Here is a 3,085-nt window from a genome sequence, read left to right as displayed (position 1 = left end):
ATTTGCCCTCTCCAGCCCCGGCCGGTTCCTCGCCAAGCCCCTTGGTGGAGCCATGGAGGAGTGGGACCTCCCACAGTGGAAGAAGGAGGTGGAAAGCCTCAAGTACCAGCTGGCGTACAAGCGGGAGCTGTCGTCCAAGACCATCCCGGAGTGAGTGCGTGGGCCTCGGCGCGCCCGGCGGTGGCAAAACCCACCCAGGTGTTGCCGTAGCTGCTCCGTACGGGGAGAGCAACGCTCCAGCTCAGAAGGGTCCGTAGCAGCGGTGCGGCTGTACAGACCCCCCCCCGGCCCCCTGCCCCAAAAAAATAACTCACAAGGCTTAGAAGTCTTGTAAAGACTTAGAAGTCTTGTAAAGTCAGGCAAGGCAAAGGCATTTCTCCTCCATYTTTTATACCTTGCTGCTCATAATGCGTTTTTGGACCAGCCCCCACCAGCCAAATCAGCCTCCGAGGCTTTCCCTGCGAGCTGGCTTCTTCTGACGGGGAGCTAGGAAAAAGAGCAACTTTGGCAAATAAAACTTTAAAATCACAACTGCGAGGCAGGCACGTGGCCGTCCGCACGCCGGCAGCCGCGGGTGCAGGGGACGAAAGGCTTTTTATAACCGGGCCCATCTGGTGCAGCAGCCGGAGCGGGCCGCTGGCGCTGCGCGAGCCCAGCCCTCCCTTGCAGCAGGCGCCGAGGAGCCCGGGCAGGAGCCGGGGCGAGGCGAGATTCGTTCAGCGCGTGCAGTGTTAATGCAGGAAAGAAAGGAAAATAGGAGCTGGCCAAAGGGCTGCAGGAGGCAGCTGGTGGGCCACGCGCGGGCACGTACCTGCGCATCGTACCTGCGCATCGGTAGAGCTCRAGCGCGCTGCAATCCGCAGGATACAGCCCGGGGTTGGGGGGGGGAATTGAGCATTTGCAAATGCTGTGAAGTGTTTGGCTGTATATTGCCACTTTGGTGCAGAACATGTGCATTAAGYGAAAGGCTTATTTGTGCTGGCCCCAGAGGCGAGCAGAAAGGCCCGGGCTGTTTGACTCCCGCCGCTCCCCTCCCCTCCCCGCCGCAGGTTCGTTAAGTGGATAGAAGAGGGCATCCCCGAGGACCCATTCCTGAACCCGGAGCTGATGAAAAACAACCCGTGGGTGGAGAAGGGAAAATGCACCCTGCTCTGATGGGCCGCAGCGACCTCGCCAGCCGGCCGCAGACCGGCTCCCGCGGGCGCTCGCGTTAACGCCGACTGTACATCTTTTATTAGAGAGTGTCCTAATATGACCAACAGAACAAAAATCCTACTTTCATCTTGTCTTATTATTAGTAGAAGTGTTTCTTTTTTTTATATTGGGTAAAGAAAGCACACACAGGATGGGCAAAATTGGTTGAGAGCTGCACTGTTTCAGGGAAACACGGGTTTGCACTGCACATGGGAACGAGAAGCAACTCCAAACAGGCAAAGGTTTCCAATTACAAACTTCCACCTGCCTCTGCCAGCATTTCTGTAAACATGGCAGCTTTCTTGAACTTGTGAAGAAAACTTGTTTATAAACATTTTCAGTAATTACATCTTCTTTTGTATATTGTAGAATATACAATTTTGCAGCAAAACAGGCAAACTATGACAACTAAGGGTTTATAAATGAAATAAACAGAGCAATACTTCATGTTTTATTTATTTTTGTTTTTTTTCTATTTTATCATTTATTTATTTTTACAAAACAGCTAAGTAGAAAATTGAAAAAAAAAATCAGGAACATCCTCACACCCCACATCTGGTATTAGAAAGAAAATTAGAAGCTCCGAGCTTTTTCTTTCTGTTCTGCACCTACTATTTCTTTGCTTTCCTTTCTGTCSCGCTAGAGCAAGTCCTTAATGTAGATATTCCTCCTGACAGCGTTGGAAACGCCCTCGTTAAATCGGAACCAGACGTCGCTCTTCCCCACGGCCTTCCCGATCTGCTTCTCGATGGAGTCCTGCTCGGCGGGCTGGGCCGCTGTGGAGCGGGGAAGGGGAGGAAGGATGAGCGCCCACAATTTGCAAAAGCTCTAGGTTTAAGTTGCAAACCCTCTGCCCAGCCCGCTGGCCGGCTGGATCAGCCCTCCGGGCTTCGGTGCTGCCCGAAAACGCGCAGCGACGTGCCGACGCCCCCGGAGTTTCTTATCTTGATCCCCCCCCGCGGTGCCCGTGCCCGTGCCGCGGCAGGTCGCCCTCCCCAAGCGCCGCGGAGCCGCCGGCAGCGCCCGGCCCCGTGCTCCCCGCGCGCCTACCTGGGGCCGGGGCTGCCGCCTTCCTGACGAGCGGGCGCCCGAAGAAGTCGGTCTCGGGCTGCGAGAAAAGCAAGGAGAGCAGGTTAAGGCGGCTTTGCCACCGCCCGCGTTCACGGCGCGTACTCGGAGACGGCCAAAACCCAACGCAACGCGGGTCCGCCAGCTCCGTGCAGCGCCAGCCGCCCGCTACCCCAGGCAGCGCCGCCGGGTCCACGGGATCAAGAGCCGAGGCCGCCCCAGGCCCTGTCCGAAGACAGCGCAGGAGCAGGCTGAGCCCAGCCTGGCCCCGCTCGCCGGGCAGCATCCGCCGCGTCCCCCCGCGCAGCCGCTCAAGCGTCTCCCGCAGGAGCAGAACCCAGCCGGGAGCTGCATGCAAATCACCGCAAAACGTAATCCTCACCAAACCGGCGATGCATTTAGGGGAAGTGCTATCGGAGCCACGCAAACAGCAGCGAAACCTGGGTGTTTAAAGCTCGGTTTGTTTTGGAGGCCCCAGCGGCTCCCTCACCTTCTCGCCCGCGGTGGCCTTCCTCACGATGTGCTCCAGGCGCTGCTCGTGGTTGCGCGGAGCGGCCTGGGGTGCGCGGAGCTTCGCATCCACCGTCGCCTCCGTCCCGGGCTCCTGGAGGGGGAGAGATGGGCTTGAGCGAGGCGCCCTGCTCCTGCGATTGCCCCTCTTCCAGGCTTCTCCTGGGGATGGGGCAGTGCCCGAGCCAAGATCCCGCAGCTGACGGCTTCCATCTTTTATTTCCATAGGGTTTAAAATGCACGCATGTGCATTTCCTACCTGGGCAGATAACCCAGCGTGGCTTATCTTTGTATTACAGACAAAAAAAAAGAA

The 3,085-nt window shown here is 57.3% G+C and overlaps 2 protein-coding genes across 3 annotated transcripts in view; one reads left to right on the top strand and one right to left on the bottom strand.

Moving 5' to 3' along the window:
- Positions 1-18: 18 nt before the first annotated feature.
- GNG13 (G protein subunit gamma 13) lies at positions 19-1,626 on the top strand. Its single transcript, XM_085301952.1, has 2 exons — positions 19-150; positions 1,050-1,626. Exons 1-2 carry the CDS (start codon positions 53-55, stop codon positions 1,153-1,155), a joined length of 204 nt encoding a protein of 67 aa, XP_085158078.1. The 5' UTR covers positions 19-52; the 3' UTR covers positions 1,156-1,626.
- Positions 1,627-1,632: 6 nt separating this feature from the next.
- The window catches only part of CHTF18 (chromosome transmission fidelity factor 18), a 15,379-nt gene continuing 13,926 nt past the window's right edge, over positions 1,633-3,085 (bottom strand). For both annotated transcript variants that reach the window (XM_085301948.1, XM_085301949.1), the window contains 3 exons: positions 2,753-2,866; positions 2,245-2,302; positions 1,633-1,970 (listed from right to left, as the gene is read on the bottom strand). In XM_085301948.1, the coding sequence (XP_085158074.1) occupies positions 1,834-1,970; positions 2,245-2,302; positions 2,753-2,866 (309 nt within the window). In that variant the 3' untranslated portion in view covers positions 1,633-1,833. The remainder of the gene's footprint in view (positions 1,971-2,244; positions 2,303-2,752; positions 2,867-3,085) is intronic.

This window comes from Rhea americana, unplaced genomic scaffold (genome assembly GCF_003343005.1).
Source record: "Rhea americana isolate MKP2758 unplaced genomic scaffold, rheAme1 scaffold_181, whole genome shotgun sequence".
Classification (NCBI taxonomy): Eukaryota; Metazoa; Chordata; class Aves; order Rheiformes; family Rheidae; genus Rhea; species Rhea americana.
The sequence above is the reverse complement of the archived record's forward strand: the minus strand, read 5'-3'. Positions and strand labels throughout refer to the sequence as shown.